This window comes from Drosophila miranda, chromosome 3 (genome assembly GCF_003369915.1).
Source record: "Drosophila miranda strain MSH22 chromosome 3, D.miranda_PacBio2.1, whole genome shotgun sequence".
Lineage (NCBI taxonomy): Eukaryota > Metazoa > Arthropoda > Insecta > Diptera > Drosophilidae > Drosophila > Drosophila miranda.
Window position 1 is genome coordinate 18,028,315 of NC_046676.1, and position 25,312 is coordinate 18,053,626.

At 46.2% G+C, this 25,312-nt stretch overlaps 1 protein-coding gene across 4 annotated transcripts; it reads left to right on the top strand.

The window, feature by feature from the left end:
- The first annotated feature begins 1,457 nt into the window (after positions 1-1,457).
- Positions 1,458-24,605, top strand: LOC108159758 (protein dead ringer). 4 transcript variants are annotated; one of them, XM_017293313.2, is made up of 11 exons: positions 1,458-2,102; positions 11,091-11,263; positions 11,335-11,485; positions 11,546-11,933; positions 11,994-12,109; positions 17,182-17,254; positions 20,868-21,051; positions 21,554-21,701; positions 21,771-22,255; positions 22,398-23,032; positions 23,091-24,605. In XM_017293313.2, exons 1-11 carry the CDS (start codon positions 2,016-2,018, stop codon positions 23,459-23,461), a joined length of 2,811 nt encoding a protein of 936 aa, XP_017148802.1. In that variant the 5' UTR covers positions 1,458-2,015; the 3' UTR covers positions 23,462-24,605. The 4 variants fall into 4 exon arrangements, with proteins under 4 accessions (XP_017148802.1, XP_017148803.1, XP_017148804.1 ...); XM_017293314.2 differs by having other exon boundaries at positions 1,459-2,102; positions 12,009-12,109; XM_017293315.2 differs by lacking the exons at positions 11,091-11,263; positions 11,335-11,485; positions 11,546-11,933; positions 11,994-12,109 and having other exon boundaries at positions 1,463-2,102.
- The last annotated feature ends 707 nt before the right edge of the window (positions 24,606-25,312 follow it).

Sequence of the window (25,312 nt, forward strand, 5' to 3'; positions counted from 1 at the left end):
TATTTAATTACTTTCTCACTTCATCATCAGTCAAGTCTGTGGGTCGGACGACTACGACGCCTCGTCATTGGTGTGTTTCCCTCCAGAGGGGGTGGTGGTGTGGGGTAGGTTGCACGCCTGCGCCTCCCCAAACGAATACATGCCACAGCGTCCGCTGGCTGTTTGTTCTGCAGACAAGAAGGCGAAAATTGATATACTTTCTGCTCCTGCCACTGCCACTGGCACTGGCACTGCTGCCGTCGACGTCGCTGCCTTTCATCAATTTCAAATTAGTGAAAATCGAGAAACGGAAATTATTTACTATCTGGATGGGTGAAATGGGGATGGGTGATGGGTGGGTGGACGGTACAAGAGCCATGTATCCATCTATCTACCGTTTGGGCCATTACAAGTGCAATTTATCTCGCAAATCATTAATCAGCTTTCTGTTTGTTTTTCCCTACTCACCCACACTCCACATGCCCCCCTCGACCAGCTGGTTGATTGTTTCCCCCCTCCGCACATTAACGGTATTTGGCAAACCACAAATGTGAATGTGAATGTATGCAGAGGCCCCGCCCCATTCGATAAACACACAACGAATATTCGACAAATGAAAAGGGCGTACGTAGCTGCTCAATTGAATCGCGTATAAAACACGATCGAAAGATATACAATACATAGGCACTCACACTGCACTACAGGCTTGAGTAATGGGAATAAATAATACCTGACTTTGCTCGTTGTAAAGTTATATTGCTTCAAACCTGCTATATTCCACTCACTTCCACCTGTACAGTTTGCACTCTTTTGCACATAGTAACCCCATTCGGTTTATTCACCAACCCTGCTCAATAGTGTATTCACGCTCTCCACACACCTGGTCTCTGGCCTTGTCTGTATGGGTATCGAAACGGGCGATACGTTCACACACAAACAAACACGAATTCAGGTATTTATTGCATAGATTACTCTTACATAGTTACATACATCAAAACATACATACATCGAGTGCATACGATTGGTTGACTGCTCTCTCTCTCTCCCCCTCCTTGTTGAGTGAAACGGATGGAAAAGAAACAGTTGGGAGCGAAAAGAGAGAAGTGGAACGAATAGCATCGGAACATCGAGCCACTCATACAGGCAACGAAGAAATGAGTCGTGAGCGTAATTTTGAATGGGCTATAAAAAGGGGTATGGACAACAGGCGAAAACAGCCAGGGAACAAATTAAAAACAAGTACGAACCTCACCTCGCAGTGCGTGATGAAAAATGTGCTATGAAGACAAAATTGAATTTTTTCATGGTATGATTGGCAAAAGGGTGGATTTTACCTTGCACGCCTTGCATTTTCAGTGCCGTTTTGCCTGTTGGTCATACCTCTTTGTTTCTCGGCGATTTACCAGTGGGCGGACTTGAAAGAACGGTTGGAATTTGAAATTACAACTAGACACGGGGTCCAAACAAGCTCCAATTCGATTTTTTTCCTCGTTGGCGTCGGTCGGTGCTCGTCCGTGTTTGTCCGGATTATAGGAGAATATAGGAGAATTATAGGAGGAAATAACAATTAAATATTACTAATCGAGGGGCTGTAATTCGGCTCGAAAACAGTGCAGTGGCAGTGAGTGTTACGTGTTGTGTTCCGCCCCCGCCCCTGTCCACGTTCCGCAGAAGAATAATTTGTGCAACAACGGTAAAGATTGCCAAGAAATATTCGCAACCAAACAAACAACGAGAAGAGCAAGCAAAAAGCGAAAAGTGATCAAACGGTTCTTCAACGTCTCTTTTCGCCTCTCTTGGAGAAACCGAAGCGTGGGAGACGACCACCGAGGATCGACATCCATACCAGAACATAACGGTTCGCGCGAACGACACAAATGCAAACGACAGACGGAAGAAGAGCCACAAAAAAAGCTAAGAAACACAACAGAAAGAGTGCGGTGATATAGAAAACAGCAAATATCGGAACATTGATTTGAATCAGTATCAGAATATTCGTGGACCAGAGTGAGATAGAAGAAGCAGCGCTGGCTTCAATGCAACTTCGCGTGCACCCTACTATGGACTGTAGCGGTCGTTCAAATAGCAATATTGAACGTGATTCCGATTTGGGGGACGATCTGGTAAGATATCAAATTGTCGATTGAAAGGAAGTTGTGCTAAGGAAATGTAAGAAGTGTAAGATATGCAGTGATCTATACGTTTCCAAATTGAATGAGCATCTACATACATATCTGCTTGTATAACCCGTATTATCTTTATATATTTGCTTTTGTTGAGGGTCTCCGTCTCCTCTTAAGAACCCGTACTCGATCTGCTTGATTACTCTTGATATAACATCAAAGATTGCTTTAATATTTGGCCCTCATCATCACGATGAGTAAGCATCTGGAAGCGCTCGGCTGAAATACGTTTCATGCCAAAAATATGCCACAGACTCGTGTCTATCTGAACATCTCTTTCAATTATTTGACAAAATGTCCCAAGGTATATATTTCACCAGATGAAATTTGTCAAATCGAAATTAACGCAATATTCATCCTTTCATCTATCCATTAAATAGAGAATTTGATTGGTTTTTGTAACTCAATCATCATTTTGAGCAGAATAACAATATTTCTGAAAATATTACATCAGAGATAAAGTGGATGTCGGAGAAAGCTATAGGGGAAATATCCAAACAGGTGTGTCGAACCGATCTGATTTGCCGTCGGCTTCCTACTTCTCCTACACCTTGATGATGATGATCTCTTATTTGGTTATTGGAGTTATTTTTGTGTTCGGCCTCAACCAGAAAACGAATTCAAGCAAAATCAAGTTAAATTGTTTGCAAACGATTCAAAGAGTAATTATAATGTTAAGATAATGTTGATATTGATGCAGGGGACAGAGGGAAGGCAGAGATACTCGTATTTTTTTTTTTGGCGTTTCTATTTGTTAGAGAGCCGTTAAAAGGTGACATGCTAAATGGTACCACACAGCGCATTTCTCAAGCAGACCCACACAGATACAGATACTCACACATTTACACATTGATTGGGCCTAAGTGCATAACATACTCATAAATACAAATAGATTCATCTGTTTCGGGAGGACGGACCCAGAGGCAGAGAAGAGACAGAGCCAGAGCCAGAGCCGCGTCCCGTCATCAGTGGGATCTCGTTCACAATTTCCATCTACCATCAATTGAAAGATCTCTTTCAATCCAAGCTCTTTGATGGCGTTCATATGTAAATAAATTGTTCAAATATTTGCATTATTTGTTAGTACCTTAAATGAATATTAAATGGGTTTTATTGCCTTTCAGTCCGCCGTTCCATTCGCTTTCAGTCTTTCAGTCTCAGGTATATCGTATCCATTGGTATGTGAATGTCGGCTGTGCAGCATCCGATGCTGTCTCTTCTTCAATTCAATAAAACTCTTGTTAGTTTTTTCCAGCCTTTTGTTTTTCTTTCAGTTTTATTATTGTTAATAGACAGTGTGCCGGCAGTGGCAGTGGCGGTGGCCGGCCGGGTCGATCAACAATGAGCCAGACTTTATACACTCTCTCGGAGACGAGACGCGGCTATTTACATAATTTTTAATAGCCTCGCTTTTGGCCAGGCCATCCAGCCACTGACTCCTCTGATAGACGGGCTGTTGTGCTGTGCAAACATTGTCCCGTCATATGATTATTCGAATTCCACTTTGGACATTCATTCCCTTCTTTGCGGCGGGTGTTAATTGAAGGGTAAGGATGAGGAAGAACGGGGGTTTCACAATTGAATATCACTTACATACGCCACCAACAACCCAACAACCAACAATCGACAACCCCATGTGGGTGTTATTTAATTAACCCAAACCCCGAACTGAAAACTCTTTATATGCTGGTGTCATTCGCACATCCGATCCGATCCGAAAACGATTCCCGCTTCTCGCGGATCCGATCCCCATACTGTGCGAGTTCCAGTACGAGTACGAGTATTTCTATTCAAATCAAATCCTAAGGCTACTCTGAGATTTTCAACTCGAAAGTCACGATTAAACAATAATGTGGGCTGTCAAAAAGTCATAAATTCTCAAATGAAACCAACTCCGAGCCTCCGAGTCGTGCCCAATGGCCCGATGCTGCTGGATGTCCGATGCCGAAGCCGATGCCCATTACTTGTTGGCCGTCGTCGTCATTCCAGCACCGCCTTTAATTACTTGGGTTAAACGCAGAGTTTAAAATTATTTTGTCGAATTGTTGTCTTTAATTTTTGAATCGTTTTTAAATTAAATCAAGTTCCGAACATGACTCCTCTCCCACCCCAGACAATTGAACTTCACTGCCTCCCGCTTTGCAGTTGATTCGTTTTCTTGGCTTTTGCTCTACTGATTTTGACCACTGCACACGTGCTCCGGCCAGAGTTCCCACATTAAATCATGGCCTTCGTGAGGGGGCAAGAGGTTCGGGGTTGGGGTTGGGATCTCCTCCGAAAATCTCAGTGGTTGTTAACTGCCCGTTTGGTGGTGCACGGATTCACACTTTGGAATGGTTTTCGGGATTTATTTATGGTTTATGGTCGGTTTTTAATGGTTTGATAGTAGCACTTGATGGGAATTGAATTTTGAACATATTTTAATGGAAGATCTCTTATAGAATATACGTCTTTGCGCTTCCTAACGAACTTTTAATGAATCCCTTCAATTGGTTGTCTCTTCTGATGGTCGAATGCTCGAATGTAAAATAATGCAGATCGGGTCACTTGCATACCCCCTCTCTGGATATATCCCTCTCCTCCCCAGTCTTTTGACCATCTCATTCATTCCACTAACCCATTTGGGTCGACAACGGCACCTGTTATAATTTGTTTGGCTTCTTGTACGCTGACAGGCAACGATTTTTATTAAATTCTTTTTGTGTGCTCCTCTTCTTTTCCTTCATGCTGCTTCTGTTGCTGCTGTTGTTGTTGTTGTTGCATAACCATATAACCTACAGAGTGCGTATGTATGTGACTGTGGGGCAGGAAAAATATTTGATTAAGTATCTAGTGGGGAGGCCTGCCCTGTCTTGCCCTGCTGCTGCCCCTTCCATTGGGGTGACACTTCGGCTTCCACTTTCCGCCACACCCCCACTCCCACCCGTGACACACTCGACGCTTTGGTGGCGCTTTCAACCGCAATGACAAACGAAATTTGTTTTGCTTTTAGTATCTTTTGGGCGCGAACTTGAAACTGTCCAAAAGGATGGGGTGGTGGCAGGGACAGGGGCACGCGTGTTGTGTGTGATGTATGTGGGGCCGTATCCCGTCATTTGTGGCAGAATGAGTATAGGTTTTTAATTTAATTTTCGCAATAACAAATTCGAAAAAAAAGTTGTATGGCGACAAATTTCAGCCGCAAAATCAACTGCAGAAAGTGCTCATAAAGAAATATGATTATTATTGGTAATATTAGTACAGTTTTTTCCCTGCCGTTGCTGCTGTTTCATCTACTGTTTTTGTTGTTGCCGTGGCCGTATTGTTTTTAATGAATTTATGAATTATTTTCCCAACCATAGCTAATAAAACTGTTAATTGGATTTTTCCAGCACAGCTGCCGATTGTGCGATAAACTTTTGCGCCAACGCGAAATACAAAAAACAAAAAAAAACAACAAAAAACGGCAACGAAAATAACGAATCGCGAATGGCGAATCGCCAGACGAATAAATGTGAATGCAAAAATATGAATACCAAGGTGTATTCATACCAAGGTGAGGCGTCTATCGCAAGGAAACACCTCAAACCATGGTTCATATGGGAGGATAATATATTTGTTGCGTAGAATAGACTGATCGAGAATTGTTAACAGAGTGCTATTTCTCCTATTTCTCTCCTCTGTATTTCTCCCCCGAAATTGGCGAATGGTCGGGGGAGCCCACCAAGAATTTCATTTCCGAAATCCTTCCAATCCCCTTCTTTAAGGCCCTGACTCACAATCCGAAAGTAAAGAGTCGAAGAGAGCTTTCTTCAGATGACTCCACACCCAAAAAAAAAGGCACAAAAGTAATGGAGTATATTTTTGGCAGACGACGGCGACAAGCCATTTGCCCCCCTCCTGCCAATGAGTTCCATATCCAGACAACCAGTCCGTCCAAGCAGTCCAAGTCGTCGGTCTTAGGGGCAGGGCCAGAGACAGGCCAGGCCGACTTGCGGGCTGGCCAAAGCAATAAAATAATGCAGTTTTTAATTATTGCCGCCTGCAATCGAAGCTAGACGCAGTGAATCCACCCCAGACCCAGACATTGAATGTGGACGTGGTCGGGTTTGGGTCGGGGTCGGTCTTGCAAGCGGGGGCTCCGCAGAAATAAATAGAGAGAGAGCCAGAAGAGAAGCTTCAGCCGAACCCAACTATTGCTGGTTGTTTAACCGTTGCGTTTTTCCTCCTCCTGGCTGCTCCTTCCCCTGCTCCTTCTCCACCCTTCTCTCTCTCTCACTCCTACTCCTCCTGTTGCCATTTAACCGGTTTCGTTTTTTGTGTTTTTATTGTTTACGCGAAACTTTTAGTCTGGCGTCCCGGCCGTCTGAAGCGCTGTAGCGCTCACTTTACATGGGCGTGCGTGTACGTACACATATGTACATATGTATGTACATGTGCATGTGCACTGGTATCTGTGTGCGCATATGCCGGCATATGTGTATCTGACAGATACTTTTTCGCGGACGCGAATGCGGCTCGCCAGCGCCATTACGTTTTGCTTGTGTGTGTGTGTGTGCGCGAGTAGGCATGCGTGTGTGTGTGTCTGTGTTTCTGTTTTGTTGTTTCCATTTTTATATTTTATTCGCTTTATTTTTTCCGCTCCGACGCTCGCGAGCGAATGAAATCGCGTTTGTTAGCACGCATACAGTCGCTCGTGTATCTGTGTGTGTGTGCGCGCCGTATACACGTATCTGTCAGATACGTTTTGCATTTTAATTTTATTTCCATGCCCCCAATGCCTGCTGCGGCGGCGGCAGAGTGGAGTACGATCTCTTCTCGACCACGTTGCACATGTTTTTGTTGTTGTTGTTGTTGTGTTTTTTGTCCTTTTCCCCATATCTTTTCTTTTATATTCCCTCTTTTAGCCGCTGGCTGTGGCTCTTCTTCCCCTTCCCCCTTTGCAGTTGCTGTTGTTGTTTGTCGTCGTTGCAGCGCGTTTTAAATACATAATTCGCCACGGGGTAGATGCGTAAATGAGCAATTTTTATTTATATATGTAGATACATACATACATATTTATTCGGTTACAAGATACGCGTATGTATGTACATACTTACAAATGCTTGCGTGCGAACACATGTGGCAGTACCCCTTAGGGCCTGGATCGTTGGTCCAAAAATTGATTGAACAATTCCGAATATCTGGGATTTTTTTGAGGAAAAATGAGTCGCCAGGCTCTTCCCGCTCACAAGTATATCCTTTAAATAGATGATATCCTATATATTTAACATTCAAATCCCAATCGGTATTCTTTTGTTAATTTCTCAGTTTTCGCATCGGTATATAACAATAATCCCAATAAACTTAGGACGCCAGCACGCCCCGAGCTGATCCTCAATAGACGAGGAGAGACGAAGTGGACACTTGAGTCATAAGGACATTAGGCCCTCGGTTCGTTAAGAGTTCAAGCTAAAAAACAAAAACAAATCGGAGAAGAATGGAAAATCAAAAGAAACACGAGGAAATGCAGTTGCAGTAAAAGAAGCAAAGCAAAGCAAAGCCAGACATCGAGAGCTAAAGATACAGATACAGATACACATTACACATTACACATGCTGCTCGCTGGCAATGCATAATCTTAATCCTTCACACAATAAACGCCCCTTTGTGTGCGGTGGTTGGTAGCAGCGGCTGATCCTGTTTGCTGGCAGCGCCCTTCACAGCTTGCCTTGATGGTCTGGAGGTCCTGAGGTCCGTTCGCGGACAGCATTGTCACATTATGGATTTCCGAGCGGTCGCAGCGGCACGTCCTTTTGTTTTAAATTAGCACGGCATGTTGCACATGCTGCGGCACGGGTTTGCTGCGGCTCCGTCCGTCTGTCCGTTGGTCCGTCGGTTTGACGGTCCGTTTCCTACAAATTTGTCCATTCTATTGTTAAACAGCGAATGGAAATTAACTAAATTGGAAGTGGAAATGCAATGATAATAAATTTGAGATACATTATTTTCCAGCTACTTCTATCGAAAATGTAATGTAAACTAATTAGTGATAAAAAAGCAGGGGACAAAGGGAGTGGGGAGTGGAGGGGGGAGAAAAACTGTCAACGGCAAATAAATTAAATATTTTACCTATACCAAGGCATTATTGTGGCACTCAGATAGATAGTCGTCGTCTGTCTCCGAGTCGCCTCTGGCGACGGCGGTGTATTGAAAGCTATTAAAGTAAATTGCACTATCGCCCCCCTCTCTGGGGCCCACATCCACATCCACCTCCACATCCACATCCATATCCACCGCCATTTGTATTGTTTGCGTTCTTGGAGTACTTCCAGTACGCGTAGTAGTTGTATCCGTATCTGACACATGTACAGCCCGCCAGCAGAGCAGCAGAGCAGAGAGGTCTAATTGCGATTTAATGTCTTTTGCTGAAAGTCGAGCTTCGCCTCGACCTGCAGTTGAGACGATAACAGTAGCGTTTTATCAATGCTAGAATTAATGGAACTAACGTGTCCCTCAGAGACCACCATATGCATATTCACATATCGGTATATACTTGTATATATATCCATTAGCTGGATGTACTTCTGTATGAGTGCGAGTGCGAGTGGGGCTGTGTTTTCCCCACCATACATACATCCATCCATCCATCCATCCAGCCATTGGATGTGACTTAATGCCTTCCAAGTGGAACACCTTATCGCTTCATGCTGATTTATGCGACGCCTATTACAGCCGCAGCCCACAGCCGCAGCCCATAGCCCGAGAATGCTTCCCCAGAAGCTCCCACTCCGATATTCAGATGAAATTCCATATCTTTTCCAGGAATTGTGGCTTTTGTTGCTTTTGATGGATGGATTCCTTTCCATTGTTTTCGGCTTGCACTGAAAACGCAACCAATTTCTACCAATGTTTTACCATAAATTTCCTTTAGGAAAAACGCTTCTAGATCATCGATTCATAATTCAGCTACGAGCATTAAATAACACTTTCTGTGAATATTTTATAGCTCTAAAATAAATTCTATCGACCCATCCCCGTAGTACACAACTTTGTTCGATTTGTAATGCATAAAATAAATAAATTACAAACTTAAAATCGTTTTGGGGTGTGGATCCCCCAACTCACCAACCATCCATCCATCCATCCATCCATATTTTCGCATCCATTTGCAACTGTAACGACTGCAGAGGCAGCAGCAACAAAAAGCGGCACAAATTCGTTGTGCATTAATTAGACATTTTATAGGTGCAAGTTGGCATGGCCTGCATGTACCTGGTGCCTGGTGCATGGTGCCTGGTCCCTGCCATTGGGCAGACCAGACCAGACCACAATTATAATTGTTTGGGCCTGGTCAACACGAGAGTAGCGCAACAGAAAACCGCAACGCAAAAGGCAGTCCAGAAGACGAGAAGAGCACCCAGTGGAGCGTCCCGTCCTTACGTGTATTTCGCATGGCTTCGATAACTTACATTAATTTGATATATACACACAAACACACACACACAGACATAGAGGAGTGCGAGTACTCTCCAGTGAAGTAACCACTGACTCTTTGGCTAACTACCAACCAACCCGTCACAGCCAGAGCTAGAGCCAAAGCCAGAGCCGTCAGAGCCAGGCCAAGTCAAGAGGCCACATCCCATGCATGCGAGAAGCGATCATAGCGCTCTCATTTCTCTCTCTAGCCACAGCCACAGCTACAGCCACATACATACTTGTGTATTCATGTATCTTTAAGCTTCGTACAAGATACAAGTAACATTCCCCCCTTCCCACCCTCCGTTTTTGAGTGTGCAACATTTTCGCTTGGTTCGCATTTTGCGCCAAACTTCAAAGAATTCCGAGAACTCTCTTTCTCTATGGTCGAGGCATTGTCTATGCCTTGGTTTTGGTTGCGTTTATGATTACACCCAAGCGACACCACCAGCAACAGCAACAGAAACAGCAACAACACTTGCCACTACTCAGCCCAGGCGATGGATGGGGCAAGGCGATAAATGTTGTACACATATCTATATCTCCATACGAGGAGTACTCGTACCTGGGCTCCGACACCGTCTCTGAGCCCGACTCCGACTCCGCTTAGACTCTGGCTTACTTTGTGGAACGTTGCTCTGCTGCTGCTGCTGCTGCGTTGACTGTTGGCTGTGTTTAAATTGAAAATTCCCGATTTGCACACAGTCACAGATGCGCTTAATTTGCACCTCTCCAAATGCATAAAAACCAAGAAGCCGTGATGGAGTACCAGTGCCAGTGCCAGTGCCAGTGCCCAGAGTGGCAAGTCCATGCTGTCGCTGTTGCTGGTTGCTGGAGATGCAGTTGCAGTTGCACTCTCGGCCATGCGTGGCGCACTTCTTGGCAAAGAGTCACGGCTGAAAATATTCACAGTTCGCTCTGACCACGACTCTCCCGGGGCAGGAGCGTACTCGGCTCTCGGCTCTGCCCTCTCTAGCGGCTCTGGAGCCCTGGAGCTATGGTGCCTGATTGCCGTTTTGCGGGTCTGCCATTGTTAATTTATTAAGTGGTTACCTTTGTTGTCACCCTCTCCGCCTGTCTGCCTGTCCGCCTGGAGGAAGTGGCTTTCAGTTGCTTTCAATTGAATTTGCCAGGCGTGCCTTGGCTAATGTGTTTTTCCGTGTGGCACGGGCCGCGAGGCAAGGTTGAGATAGAAACACCATAAACCAGAGTCAGAATCAGAGCTAGAGCTAGAGCTAGAGCCAGACTTAAATCAATGACCATTTGCTAAGTGCTGCCCACGCCACAGTCACAGTCACAGGAAAGAGATCTTTATATATGTGATTCTGATTCTGATTACGATTCTGCCGCCTTCGATCGGTGGACAAAGCGCTGCCCATTAGCGTCTCCCAGCGGGCGGCCAATTGTGGCGGCTTGTTGACATAAGCGCCGCCATCAATCCGCAATCCGCATTCGACTCAAACGTTTCCTCCTCTTCTCTCTGCCCGACAGTCACATGGTGATCGAACGGACGACGAGATGCGCGACTGTGACTCCGTGGAGGGAGAGCATCATCAGCTGAGCGCCAAGGCGGCGATTGCTGCCAGACTCAGTCACACAGCGGCCGGCGGAGGCGGAGGCCACAACTTTGCCAGTCCCGATCAGCAGACAGAACTGCCACTAAGGTGAGAGAGCTCCCCCACGCTTGGGTAGTGATTCCTAATCTCTATCGCTATCGCTATCGCTATCGTTGCAGCCATCACCATCAGCTGCCGCCAAATCATCCGCTCAATGCGCTGGGCAGCTTCATGGGCATCGGGGGACTACATAGCATTCCAAATCTGCAGCACAGCGACGTCCTGGAGAAGCTCAAGATGCAGGTGCGCGACATGAAGGTGGGACTAATGGTGAGTGCATGAATGAGTGCCTGAGTGGCTGGCCGAATCAACGCCACGTTGCTGTTGCAGGAACAGGACTATGCGGCCGCCGCCCATGCGGCAGCCTTCGGGGCCAATATGCTGCCCACGACGATTAGCCCGGGCTTCACCCTGCCCCACAATTCGGTGGCAGCGGCAGCGGCAGCAGCCTCCTTTGGGCATGTGGCCTCGGCGCCCACCGCCAGCAATGGCGGCAGCTACAACGGGGGTGTCATGGGAGGAGGCACCACCACCACACCAAGTTCGGGCAGCAATCCAGCCACCAATGGAGGCAGCCACTCCGTTTCCAACAACAACAACAGTAGCAGCGGAGGAGGAGGAGGAGGTGGAGGAGCAGGACCAGGAGGAGGCACTGGCGGAGGACATCCCTTCTCGTTTGCATCGCCCACAGCAGTGGCAGGCGGTGGCGGCAAAGAAGGTTGGTATCGTGGCATCGCCACTCGAGGGGACTCCATTTGTGTTTAACTGTTGCACTCAGCCCGCCACTTTGCAGCTAATTCCGCATCGAACTCATCGACGTCCAGCGAGGCATCGAATTCATCGCAGCAGAATAATGGATGGAGCTTTGAAGAGCAGTACAAACAAGTCAGACAGGTTAGTACCCAGTACCCAGTCCCCAGTCCCCAGTACCCAGTACCTAGTCCCCAGTCCTCAGTCTTAGCCCCAGACCTAGTCATAGTCCCTCCTGTCAGTCAATTGAATTCGACAGAAACTCTCTCACTGCAAACAAGATGCAGGCAAAACTATCAATTAACGGCTAATAGCAAACGCATCGGGCTCTCGGGCGCTGGCAGGCAGGCAGGAGCCAAGCTGTGAGCCACGCAGGAGAGCATAAGCAGACGCAGGAGGCATGCCAACTGGACAGCAAGCAGCAGCATCATCTTCTCGTCATCTCCTGGGGAAAGAAACCAGTTAAAAGGCCAGTTATGATCTCGTTTCGAGGCTGCTCTGCTCTGCTCTGCTCTGTACTGCTATCTGCTGCTTAGTGCCGCCTTGAGGCGTTCCACTCGATAGTTCCGGTTTGCAATTGAGCAATTAATGAAGCCCATCTCTTAAGGGCGTTAATTTGGTGAGAAAATAGCTAGTTTACCCCCCACTTCTAGTGCTCTCCCCTCCCTCTACCGTTCTGTGTGCGGTCCGATCCAGATGCTGACCAAGATGAGCAATTAGGCCCGAAAACTTGTGCGCCGCTTTGCCGCTTTTGGGGTCGATTCGGGGCGAGTGCGAGTTCGAGTGCGAGTCGAGATCTGAGGCGAGAGGAGAAGTGCACAATTTTTTGGTCATTAAATTGTGGTTGCCAAAAATGTGTGCGAGTGTAGCCGTAGCCGTAGCCGTAGCTGTATCCGTATCTGTGTCTGTTGCGTCGTGTGAACCTCAACAGCTTTTGGTTCGGCTCGGGTTGGCCATAAAAACGGAATTTCGATTAACTTTAAATGCACACACACAGACGACCACACAGTCCATCCGTCCTCCTCCCTTTTCAGAGCCATAGCGAGAGCTATCCATCAAACGGGTCCCGCATTCTCTATGCACTATAAAAACTTTGACCCTCGCAATGCACTGCAAAAGATACTTATGTATCTCTGTATCTGTATCTGTATCTACGCTTCACGCTTAACACCTTCGCTTACACCGTGTGTGAGGAGTGAGGCTAAGGCTTGAATGATGATGATGTTTTTGCTGAAACCGGCTCCCCCTATACCCGCCAGCCACCCCCGCGGCCCCAATCGCAGCCGCCTCGATAGGTGAGGTGTTGGGCAAAATCCCTTGAAGCTGATATTCAAAATGGCCTGCCGTCTGCCTTCTCCTTCATTAATTGTGAAAAACGGAATGAAATGAGGCGAAACGTTAATTACGTTAATTGAACAGATTGGCCAGCACAGGGCGACTATGAAGAGACCATTTTGAAAGAGAGAATCTCACAGATACACACAGAGATACTCTTATGTATCTGCGAACACTATCCGCCATTCGCCATAGCATCGCAAGTCAGATTCTGCTCTGATTTTAGCCGTGTAGCAGTCTCCCTGGCTCTCCGCATCCCCTCCCCAGTGGTCTGTGCTTTGCGCCATCCGTCAGTCAGCCATCTATCCATCCCATCCCATCCCATCCATCCATCTATCCATCTCGTATCTATCTTTCTATCCATCCATCCATCTATCCGCAGACGAAGACGACGAAAACAACAACTAAAATAAATAAAAATATTATTTTTGGTACATTTCGCTCCTCGTTTCTTGTACTAACGAATATTATATAGTTCTTCGTTTGGCGCTGTTCCACTCTGCTATGCTCCGCTCTGCCCTGCTCTGCTCTGCTCTCATTAATCAATGTCAATTATCTGTACATACTGAATAATTATGTTTAATTATAGACCCCGTCTAAAGCATTTTCCAATATTATTTTTATTCTATTTCTTTGTACTTTAATTCTGAAAAAATAAACCATGCTCGTACCTCCTACCTCTATAGAAGAATTCATATTCTATTTACTGTATTGGGGAGATTGTGGAATTTCCTTTCAATACGCAACCTTTTTTTCTTTTTTTTTTGGCGCGTGTTCTTTGCAATTAGTTGGAGATCTTAGTCATCGGAAACGTTCTAAAAGTTATATTGGAGTTTGAAGAACTATTCTAATGGACTAATGATAGAATTTCGAAGAATACGCAAAGAATTCTTTGAGGCCAGAGCTTCTCTCAGATCTCCCTACCCATACTTTTCTCTTTTATAAAATATACTTTTGTATATTGAGTATCGTTAACCTTAAACGAACTTCTATCAGCTCGGAAATGTCAAAAAGATACATCAAATATACGGAATTTAAAGATATGTTGTCTAAGATTGACATTAATTTGGTTCTTAAAAGCATTAAGCAGTTGAGGGGATACAGCCACATTCTTAACAAATTAAAAGAGCCAGCAAATGAAGTAGAATATAAAACTGAACAATCTGTTCAACACATTTTGAATAATGAGTGTGAAATTCTTGAATAAATATGCAGCGCAACGCAACCTGCAGATGCATTCTCAATCTGTATCTGTACATCTGTATCTGTGTGTGGCTGTGGGTGTATGTGTGTAAGTGGCTCGATGCAGCAGGATAACACTTATGATTCCTGCAACGGGATCTGTGTCCAACTATACGAATATAAAATTTTAATGTTTCCATTGGAAAGGAAACCTTTTGCTGTTGCTTTTCTCTGTATCTGATAGTTATAAATTACACCCACACACGTACAGAAAACGCAGAGGGCTGGCACCGAAAAATTGATCTGCTGGCGAAAATGCATTTGAAGCATTTCCTAGAATCAAGGATTCAAATTTCAAGCAGTCGGTCGTCGTCGTCTGCGCGAGGGATTTGTTAGGTTAGGTACTAAGTCCAGGCGACAAATAAGTGAGATTATTTTTATAACCCAAGCCCAAGCCCGAACCCATACCCACACCCAAAAGCAGGCCCGAAAGGATCGTATGTTGTACGAGTATGTGCTGCTCAACATGTGTCCGTTTGGAAGGACATGCAGCAGCCAGCACAGCGGCGGCTTCGATAGTTATAAAAACGATTATGATTGGTCTACAAACTCCTGTTTAGGGGATAGACAGAATTCATGTATTTTCCGCTTTATTGCTTTATTGCCTGCGGATTTGTGAGATGAGATACATGCACGAGTATATGGTAGCGCTTAACGGTTCTGCGGCTGCTGTGATGCAAGCCAGGGATCGGATCGGTTCGGAACGGAACGGATAGTGGCAGGTTTTCCAACAACCCTTGTGTGTGTGTGTGTGTGCGTGTGCGATGGAAAGCGGGACTTCATTTTATGATTATTAATACAAAATACCCCAGACAAGCAGGCAGGCACACAGATACCCATGTGTGCCTCTCTGTGTGCGTGTGAGTGCAACAACAGCATCGACGGCATTGACAGCGACAGCAGCGGCGGCAGCAGCATCTCAATCGAGACTCCTGCCATATTTTTAGTTGATAAACGACCTTTGATGGCGTTGCATCGTCGCGTTGATCAATGTCCCTCTCGTCTGGTATAAAAACTTGATTTTCTGTATATAAATCGATCGTCCAGTGATCTCGGGAATTGCAAACAAGTGAACCGTGACCTGACCGTGTTGTCTGCCAATCAAATAACCCCCCCATCGAGCTCAACAAGTGCGATTAAAATGCTCATTTCGGAAGATCAAATACAGGAGGTACATACATAAATACGAGTATCCCCAAAACCCCACTAGATACCAGATATATCTCCAGCTTGAAGTGCAGCTTAAATTCCAGTGAATCAGATCGAAAAAAAGATCTGAGCAAATCGGTTAACAACTTTCCAGTCTGAGACTTCAATCAATTTATTTCTGTTCCTTTTTTTGGTTTTTTTTTTTCATTTTTGTCCGACTCGACTCTCAGCACAAAGAAGTATTAGAGAATAAATATAAATGTGCATATATTCGTATCTGTTGGATACAGATACAGTGGTGGTGCTGCTATAGCTCTTGTGGGCGTCGTGCATCATAAAAAATATATCCCCAGCCACTTTTTTTTGGGAAGCAGGCGGCAGGCGGCAGGAGGCAGGCATCAGCCTCGTCTCAGAGTCGTCAGAGCCAGCCACAGTCTGTGGCACGGAGAGCGGCTCTGGGGCTGACTTGGTTTTAAATCATTTATGCGAAGTTAAGGAAGCAACGAAAGCGTGGAGTGAAGGGGTACAGCAGGGTACACAGGTACACAGACGGTGGAGGAGCCAAAGGAGGCAGTTCATCATTCGCATTGACTTAGAATGTGCACCACGGATAGAAGAGATCTCTGGTCTCTGGATCTCTGTTTCTGTATCTGTGTACCCCCCTCTTTGCGGAGTGTATTGCTGCTGATGCTGCAGTAGGCGGAAAGTATGATGAATTCCGAATTTGATGAGTTCACTCCGATGTTGTCATTAATTTTGAACATACTCGTACTCGTAGTTGGAGCTGCTGCAGCTAAACCCAAAGCCAGGGCTTTTGGCTAGTTTAAGACTTTCCTTTTGCAGAAGATGCCAGCCAGCCAGTCGCGGTTCCTGGTGGCAAAGGTCAAAGCATGAGCCTCGGGAGAACCCCGAGTCTTCCCCAGTCTCTCGGTGGAAACGTAGATGATAAATAATAACGAATAGATGGCAGATACATATGTATCTGTATGTCTATCTGCCTATCTGTATGTATCTCTAGCCCTATCTTTATCACCTAATTATCCATTGTACTCGCACTCTTCCCTTGTTCCCTTTTTCCTTTGACCTTTTCTATTATACTTCACGCTCATTGAGTGCCTCACTCTCGAAACGAGGCCAGAAATGGAGGTTAGGGGAATGTTTCTTTATCAACCCCCAGCAAACAAACCACCGAGAGAACGGCGGCACTCACAGAGAGAGAGTGAGCGAGAACGAGAATTAAAGGCGCAACACGCGCCCCTGTCAACAGCCACATCCACAGCCAAACACATCAACATCTATCTATTGTTGTCCCAACATTCATCCCAAACAAAAGGGCAAAAGCGGGCCAAACGCCATTTTGTGCGAAACCATTGGCCAAAGGAGTCAAGTTGTTTGTTGTTGCCACCCATTGTTGCATACTGCCCATTGTATCCATATTATAAGGTTATTATAACACTCTCTGTACGTCTTCCCCTCCTCTGTACTTTCAGCTCTACGAAATCAATGACGATCCCAAGCGCAAGGAGTTCCTCGATGATCTGTTCTCGTTTATGCAAAAGCGCGGTAAGTTGCAAGCTACAGCAGGGGGGAAATAGGTGGAAAAGGGGGCCTGGCCTGGGAGGGTAGGGTAGGGGGCTATCCAGATTGTGGTTTGGGGCACCATTTGCATATCCCTGGCCTGGCCAGGTCTGGCAATGATGACAGACTGCTGACTCAGCCAGCCAAGTGTTTTTGGGCTCACTCAAATTATGTTAATTGAATAAATTTCTCGGCACTTTGACGTTTGATTTTGAAGCTTGGGGCCGAAAAGGGGAGCCATTAAAATATGCAGAAATTCTAGTGAAAGAAACCCATCAAGAGCAACAGAGAGTGGGAGAGGGAGAGAGGGAAGGATGGCAGCAGCAGCAGCAGCAGCAGAGAAATCGTTATGCGGATGACTTTTTGTCATTTTGTCACTTCAAATTACTGTCAAACTCACACACACAGTTCCTCAAGGGAAAGGGGTATGTGATGCGGCGTGGGGCATGGGGGTGTTTATGCACCATATGCATATTGGTACTTAAATTTCGAAGGCGACTCTGGCCGCTGCAATCGGAGCAAATGCCTATTTATAAGCCAGGCCAGCCTTCGAGCAAGCGCATGCTTTCCTGTACTTTTGTCATTAATTATGAGAGCATTACCGAAAATGCATCGGAAATCTGTGGCAGAACACGCACACACACATATAGCAGCTTGTCGTGACTGTACTTGCTTAATAAATCTCACTGCCTGTTCCTTGCGGCGTCCTTTTCGCCTGAAAATGGAATCACAATTCTTGTGATTTTGTGACTTTTGTGCGATGGTATTGTACCTCGACTCGACTCGACTGTCGAGTGTTTGTTGCAATCGCCTGACTGACTGACGACTTGAGAGTGCATTAAATTTGTTTGTATTTGCATATCGTAGGAATTGAGTAGGGCCCGGCCCTATCCGCAGACGATACTCTTTGTAGGGCGACAGAGAGAGGGGTTTCTATATGTCCATGAATTGTATTTCGTAGTTTAACTTTGCATTTATTTAATGAGTGAAGGTTTCTTATATGAGGTAGGATACAAGATGATCATTAGCAATGGGAACTAGATGTAGCACAGGGAACTCTCAAGCAAAGAGAGTATCTTTCGTGTGTGTTTCGCACACATGTGCGAATCTGAGGCGAATGATAGTCTGTTATGTTGAGGCCTGAGCTTGACTTAGCCCCGGATGCAATTATTTATTTATTTTATCTAATTTCGTATGCATTTCATAAAATATATAAAAATATCTATGTATCTATGAGTGTGTGCTATGGTGTGTGTGTGTGTGTGAGTGTAGAGCATCTCTAGTGCTTGACAACTTAATGGATTTTAATCTGTCACATGCGTTCAAGTTTTGACATATGCATGCCCCGGCGACGCGGTCACTGGTAGCAAACAGAAGGGAGCGGGAACGGGAACGGGAACGGGAACGGGAGCTCCCACTGCGGGGCACTGCCACACTACGGACTGACTGTCTAAGATGTCGTCTGCCATGAGAAGGAAGCGCCGAAAATGCGACTCACTTCTGGGGCAAAAAACAAAGAGGAAAAGCGGAATAGCGGAAAATAAAGAGTCGAGTGTATTCCTCAGATATAGAATGTATTCAATGTATAGCAAAGCATGTCTATAACCAAAATGATATTGTACAATTGTACAACTAACTAGCGGAAAGGAAAGGCAACTATGGCGGCTATAGTGCCGGGGGGAATGTGGATCGGTTGTGTTGATGCCGTGAGATGTTTGGGCACCGAAGAGCGGCGCAATTCTTAATTAAAAGACGTCAATCACTTATCAACGCTGACGCTATTTCTGGGATCGCTGGGAGCCCAGACCCCAGAGCTCAGACACGTCCTCATCCTCATCCGTCCCCGAGGCAGATCGAGTGAATCAGTTGTCAGGCCATGGGATCGACGCCCACTGCCCCTCTCTCTCGCCCCCTATGCGATGTAGATGCGACGGTGGCGTTATGATTTCAGACTCGATCAAATTTCCTTTAATTTCCATTAAAAACCGCCTGACATCTAGGAAAACAAATGCACAACCGGATAAATAAATAAATTTTGCCCCTAAAAGAGTTTTTGCCTGAAAGCCACCGAAAGGGAAAAAAAAAAAGAAAAGAGGAAGATTTTGAAGAAAAAGTTGCCAAGAAAAATAATAATAAGTCGGCAGTCGGGAGGAGTCGACTGTGGCAGCATGTGCGTGTCAGGGATAGGACTCGGGATCGGGATCGGAATCGGAATCCCCCAGAGAGGAATTCAAATCCAGCCCCCAAGGCGACCACCGATCGACTATGAGTCCGAGAGTTTAATGATCGCTCGATTCGAGGCGAGTGCCGGCAGCAGAGTTAATCATTAAATTGCCATTGATTATGTGGATGATTCGTTTTTTTTGTTTTTGTTTTGTTTGTGTGCTGTGGCTGTGGCTCGTGTGCTCTGATCGATTCCAATCACTTTTTTGCTTGGATTGCCGATTGGCGGCTGGCTGGCAGCTCTTCATTTATTTTGTATTACTCGTCGTACGATATTCCTTTTTGATCCGAGTCGATCGCATCCCCCATCACCATACGCTCCTCACGCGCCCAATTTGTTTATATGCATAAAAAACAAAACGTATTTTCATTCAATCAACACGTCCATCAACGAGTTTGATTGATTCCTCTCGGGCTCATAAAACAGAAAATGGAAAAGAAACTAAACTCGATCGATCCTCTGCCGCATGCCGCATGCAGCATGCAGCATTCAGCAGTATTTGGGTAAGGGGGATGGGATTTGGGATCATAAAAAAGGAAAGGAGGAGGCAGGGCCCGGCCGCTTTATACAAATTCAAATTACTCACGTACGGAGGCAGCAATTATGCAAGTTGATTTGTTTTTTATATGTTAAATGCGCTACCCTTTAAGCGGGACAGTCCATCGATAATCGACATTTGTTGGAACTATTTCAAGACCGATCATCAGAATATTCCAGTACTGAAAAACAAACCAAATTTAGGGATAAGTTCTCTTCAAAATCATAGACATCATATTTGATACACTCAAACACCTTGAATTGAATATTGTAGCGCACACAAATAAAAAGAATAGGTGAGAAAGAGCACGTGGAAATTTCGAATAATACAATTTCAATACGAAATTGAAGCGAATGAATGCCAATGTGGATGATGATGATTAGCCGCCATAAACAGATCAACATATGTACAAACATCATGTTGTATCCAGTCATAGGTATATACAGACAGAAAGTAGACCTATATTTACATACATACATGTACATGGGGGATCGGGCAACAATTAGGATTTATTTCTGTTTTTATCGGCTTCGGTCTTTTGAGCACTTTTAAGCCTGCTACGGCGGGAGCTACAAGTGTTAATTGCTTCGTGATCAATGGCTGATGGTGAGGGGAGAGTGGGGAAAGGAAGGAAATCTACTCTATTGGGCAGATAAATCTATTTTATAGATATTTTAATCGTGTTTTTCTTATTGGTGCATTTAACGAGCGCATTGGAAAACATTTACAAGTGCAAGAACAAGTTTTTAGTGCGCAAACAAACAAATCGGAATCGTAGGCCCACAAAATCTGAATACGCATACCTATATCTCACTCTCTCTTTCTGTTTTCTGCAGGCACGCCCATCAATCGGCTGCCCATTATGGCCAAGTCCGTGCTGGATCTCTACGAGCTGTACAATCTGGTGATTGCGCGCGGCGGCCTCGTCGATGTGATCAACAAGAAGCTGTGGCAGGAGATCATCAAGGGACTGCATCTGCCGTCGAGCATCACCAGTGCAGCGTTCACCCTGCGGACCCAGTAAGTGGACACCTTGTGGCATCATCAGCACCTTTCCCCCCCCCATTCCCCATATGCGTCTTGGCCTGGCCAGAAACTATGCCCAAGACAAACACAAACAGATGAGGGGGCAAACAGAAACGGACAATCAAACAGTGCAACGTCCAGAGTCCCGCGTCCACGACTTGATAGCCGATCAAGCAGCAATCGATCAGCGAGTCTCAGTTTCGCTCCCTCTCTCTCTCTCTCCCTGTTGCTTCTCGTATCTATCCCTCTCTCTTGCTCGAGTACAAGTATCTGGTGGATTGCGATTTGTTTGCCTGTCGCTTTCGTATTTACACGATAATTCAACTTAAATGCCCGACAGGACAACATCAACCTGAAGTTTCGAGTGTCCCCGTACCCCGTACCCCATCCCCCATCCACATCCACATTCCCTGCTATGCCTGGTCCCTGCTCCCTCTGGATAGTTGCTGTTAGGCCATGTTTGCCGAGCTTATTAATAATTTTATGCATCTTGCAGATACATGAAGTATCTGTACCCGTACGAGTGCGAGAAGAAGAACCTAAGCACACCGGCCGAGCTGCAGGCGGCCATCGATGGCAATCGGCGCGAAGGACGCCGCTCCAGCTACGGCCAGTACGAGGCCATGCACAACCAGATGCCCCTGGTGAGTACACCTCAACCACATGGTATAGCTTCTTATGCTCCGGATGCTAATGTTCCACTGATTGGACAGACGCCCATTTCGCGCCCCTCTCTGCCGGGTGGCATGCAGCAGATGTCGCCGCTGGCTTTGGTCACCCATGCGGCAGTGGCTAACAATCAGCAGGCCCAGGCAGCAGCCGCCGCCGCGGCCGCACATCATCGACTGATGGGTGCCCCAGGATTCGGCCAGATGCCCAATCTCGTCAAGCAGGAGATCGAGAGCCGCATGATGGAGTATCTGCAGCTGATCCAGGCCAAGAAGGATCAGGGCATGGCGCCAGTCCTGGGCGCCACACATCCCCACCAGCAGCACCAACACCAACACCAGCAGCAGCAGCCACCGCCACAGCAGCAGCAACATCTCCTCCAGCAACAACAGCAGCAGCAGCAGCGGCAGCGATCACAGAGTCCGGACATCAGCAAGCACGATGCGCTCAGCGCACAGGTGGCACTCTGGCACATGTACCACAACAACAACAGTCCACCGGGATCGGCACACACCTCCCCGCAGCAACGGTAAGAATCCAAATTGAGTGTAGAGTGTCGCCATCTGCACTGAATCTAGCTCACTGTAATAGCGCCATCTACATGCCATACAAAAATACCTACCCAAGACATTAACCCTATATAACATATAACATTTTTCTCTCCATTACAGCGAAGCCCTAAACCTCTCAGACTCTCCACCGAATCTCACAAATATCAAAAGAGAACGCGAACGAGAGCCTACGCCAGAGCCCGTGGAGCAGGACGACGGACCGCACCACCCCCCGCCTGCTAAGCGAGGAGGCAGCAGCCTCCTGCCGCCCGGTTTCCCCGCCAATTTCTATCTGAATCCACACAACATGGCCGCCGTGGCGGCGGCAGCGGGCTTCCATCATCAGGCGAACAGCGGCCATGGAGGACACCTGCACCAGCAGGACGCCGTCTCCGAGGGGGAGCCCGAGGATGAGTACGGCCATGCAGAGCACAACACCACGGGCAACTCCTCGTCCATGCACGACGACGGCGAGGCCCAACAGATGAACGGACACCACCATCACCACCATCAGAGCCATCAGCTGGACAAGTCGGATGACTCGGCCATCGAAAACTCGCCCAGCACATCCACCACCACCGCCTCGGTGGGGCATCGCCACAGTTCGCCGGTGTCCACCAAGAAGAAGAGCGGCAAGGCGGCCCAGGCCAGTGCCAAGGATCAGCCGGAGGAGAAGTGTGGCGGTAGCTCTAAAATGAATCCACTGGATACGCTGAGCCTACTCTCGGGCATGCAGTTCCAGGTGGCCAGAAATGGTGAGTACCGCTGCTGCTTATCTGGGTCCGATGTAATTCAATCCCTTATCCCTTTCAGGAACTGGCGAGAATGGAGAGCAGCAGCTTATTGTCAATCTCGAGCTGAATGGCATCAAGTACTCGGGTGTCCTGGTGGCAAATGCACCAATAACACAGGCATCGACCGGGAGAACGGGATCGCCATGCCCCGAGCCAGCGGGCGATGACGAGGAGGATGAGGAAGAGGAGGATTCGCATGCCGTGGACGAGGAGGAGGCTCAACAACGTTCGCCAGTCAAGGAAGAGGCCAACGAGGAGACAGACCAGGATATGGACACCAGTTCTGCTGCTGCTGCCATTGTGAATGGTAGCGGGGGGACAGTGGGAGCGGGAGTGGGTGCTGCCGGTGTGGGTATCTCTCTGCTGAAAGATGCGGTGCTCAGTTCGTAGGCCAGCCGGGAAAAGTATCGAGAGAGGAATACCAAAGTCATATTTTTCAGAAAAATACAAAAGAAGTAAAACTCACACAAGCACACAGATGCACAGATCCAGAACTTATATGTATATACACACACATACACACACACACTCACAGAAAAAAACTTATGCATTCGCATATACAAACGCATACACCGTAGGAGATAGAAGTGAAATATAAGATGAAATAATGCATCCATTGTTGAGTCGGAACCACAGAGCGGCATTACAAAGAGGCAGAATCGAATCAAAATGGTTCGAATCAATCGTTTTATGTATGTGTAGCATACCCCCCAACACCCCACACCCACACCAGCATAGCACCGCTCCAAGACTAACCTAACCGCAGCATGTAGAAGATCATATAAATAATATAATATATAAAGAACGAAGTATATAAGATATATGTATGTATGTATGTATGTCTGTTCAATTTCCACATTTGCATAAAAGACAAGCTGGCGAGCATGTATTTACTGATAGATCATAGACATAAGCAAGCATCGATAAAGGAATATATCCATAGATACACATAGGCTAGGATACGCGAACGCATACGCATAGGGCATAGGCTTCCCAGAAATGAGTTTTTAGTTTTTTTTTTAGTATGAAGTTTTTTTTTACCTTGAATAAAATCATTGTTTTGTGTTAGGCTTGAAAGCTTCCTCCTGTACATATCAATCAATATGTAGTCTGTATACAACACACACACACACACACACACATCTACTATATATATAAATATATATCTTTGGATAATTATAAGAACACATTCATAAACACACACACACACACACACACACACACACATAGAAACACACACAAACATATCAATTATGAACACATTGAGTATGCATCATCATAGACATATATTAGATGTAGAGCCTAAACAAGTAATATTGTAAGTATAAATGTATTCGTCGTAAAATTAAATTGCGCTCTTGGCCCGAACACAACAGACACACTCCCCCCCTGCAGCCCCGCAAAGTATCTCGTATCTTCTAGCTACTCCAAAGCCAAGCAGAATGTAGCAAACACCAACAAGAAGAACATGGACATATTCTAAGCATAAGCGTTCAATTTATTGAATAATAAATCTATTTAATTTTAGTTGCAATTCGCATTCGAATCCATCATGGTCATTAAATACGGCCCCAGGGCTAATTAACAGACCCCCCGCCCAGTGGGTGTTATAACAAGTGGAGCTTGAAGGGCACGGATCGAAGTGGCAAAAGCAAACAACATGAGAATCACTCAAAGGAGCACAGCACAGCGCTTACTCCGATGCATACGATACGGCGGCTTGGTTCTGTTCCTTCTCTTATAAAACAAAAGAAATATTTGCTCTTTATGTTTTTCTTGCCTGGCTTCAATTTTCACAAGGCGAAAAAGTCATAAACACACAGAAGGGGCCGTAGATTATCATCATACTCGCCGTTTGGTCGAGTAGAGGGTAGGGAGGATGGATGGATAGCGGGGGAAACCCACAAAATGCACACCAAACAAAGTGATGAAAAGCAAATGTTGTTGAAAACAATGGATCCGTGAAATTGTTCTCGCCCAGAGGACGACGACCAGACAGACAGCTGTAAATGGCGGCGGTGTAGGTGTAGGCCCAGGTGAGGTCTCGGGTGCTAACTACATTAATGCATAATGATGGTTGTGGCGGGGGGCCACAGGCTGTGCTGAGAGAGAGGAGGGGAGGGGGGCCTCTGCTGGACCATCAGCATAATGACTTACGGACGCAACTTTGTTATGCCCCAGCAATGGGCCTTGATAAGTGGCAAGTGCGTTTAGAACCATGGCTATAAACGGATAAAGCCT